This window comes from the organism of the source record quoted next (assembly GCF_019968985.1).
Source record: "MAG: Porospora cf. gigantea B chromosome Unknown PgB_NODE_12197_length_1078_cov_1208.91, whole genome shotgun sequence".
Taxonomy (NCBI): domain Eukaryota; phylum Apicomplexa; class Conoidasida; order Eugregarinorida; family Porosporidae; genus Porospora; species Porospora cf. gigantea B.
In genome coordinates, this window is record NW_027178581.1 from 1 (window position 1) to 1,078 (window position 1,078).

A 1,078-nucleotide genomic window follows, 5' to 3' on the forward strand; every position below is an offset into this window, starting at 1 on the left:
TTGGTGTGTTCCTCGCCTATCCCTCCATCCACCCGGATGAGCCCTTGAGCTTATCGGGGGCCGCCGATAGGAATCCGACCTCTTCGAGGCACGGGGAACCTGTACCTGGGGTATTCCGAGACGAAGAACGTTACCAAGCCCTGCGGAAGCGCAGAAGCGAGTTCCAATATCAGGACCGTTACCTCTCGGAAGAAGAGAAGTCCCTCAGCTTGTCACAACTACATCGGAAATGGAAGGACGAAGCTCAAAAGCGAGCGAACCTTCGGAAAGAGTCAAGACCATCGGACTGGGACGATTTGGGCTACCTCGAACCGGAGATGATGCAGTGGACCAAAGCAGCCATCCGACGCGTGATCTGGTCACGTAAGCAGGAGCGCTGGTTGGAACGCATGCGTCAACTGGGAGTCCCGGTACACACCTGCGACATCTGCTCTCGACAGGTAACGGCCCAACATCAGTGTGTCCCCACCGGCCTTGCCGTCCCTGGGGCCAAGGATACGCCGTATAGTCGAAAGGAGATCGTTGTGGCCCAGCAAGGAAGGAACCTAGCCTTGAAGCCTAAGGTCGTCGTCGACACAGGCAAGCTGAAAGACGAGCTGCACAAGATGACGGCCATCCTCGCGGATAAGGATGCGTTGGCTGCGCAACAAGAACAGTTCACCGAGGCCCTAATCGGACTCACGAACGCCTTAGTAGCCGACAGGAACTCTGAAACGGCGAGTCACGAACGACGTGAAGAACCCGCCACCACGACTGGTGCGGAACGGAAGGAGATTCCATTCACATCGGGACGAACCGACCCGCCGACTACTGCCTGCCAATACGAGAGTCGGAGAATAAGCAGGAGACGACGGTCCAGCACCTCTTTCCCGCTGCAGTTCTTACCGATCCACCAAGACACGAAGTTGTATCATGGGCTGGTCGACACCGGCTCTCAGATCAATGTGGTGGATGCGGAATTGGCTGCCTCTCTACGACAAGACAAGCATCGCGCTTGGGATGTGGGAGCCACTGAGGTCAGAGGTATCACTGGCAACAATACGGCTATTCTGGGATGGGTAACCCTAACCTTCACCCT

The 1,078-nt window shown here is 56.6% G+C and overlaps 1 protein-coding gene across 2 annotated transcripts; it reads left to right on the forward strand.

Annotated features, from left to right (window-relative positions):
- KVP17_002660 (uncharacterized protein) lies at positions 1-1,078 on the forward strand (the record flags this gene model as incomplete). Of its 2 annotated transcripts, none has more annotated exons than XM_068519134.1 (1): positions 1-1,078. In XM_068519134.1, a coding segment is annotated over one exon (1,078 nt), but the record flags the coding sequence as incomplete, so codon positions are not given. The 2 variants fall into 2 exon arrangements, with proteins under 2 accessions (XP_068379189.1, XP_068379188.1); XM_068519133.1 differs by having other exon boundaries at positions 318-1,058.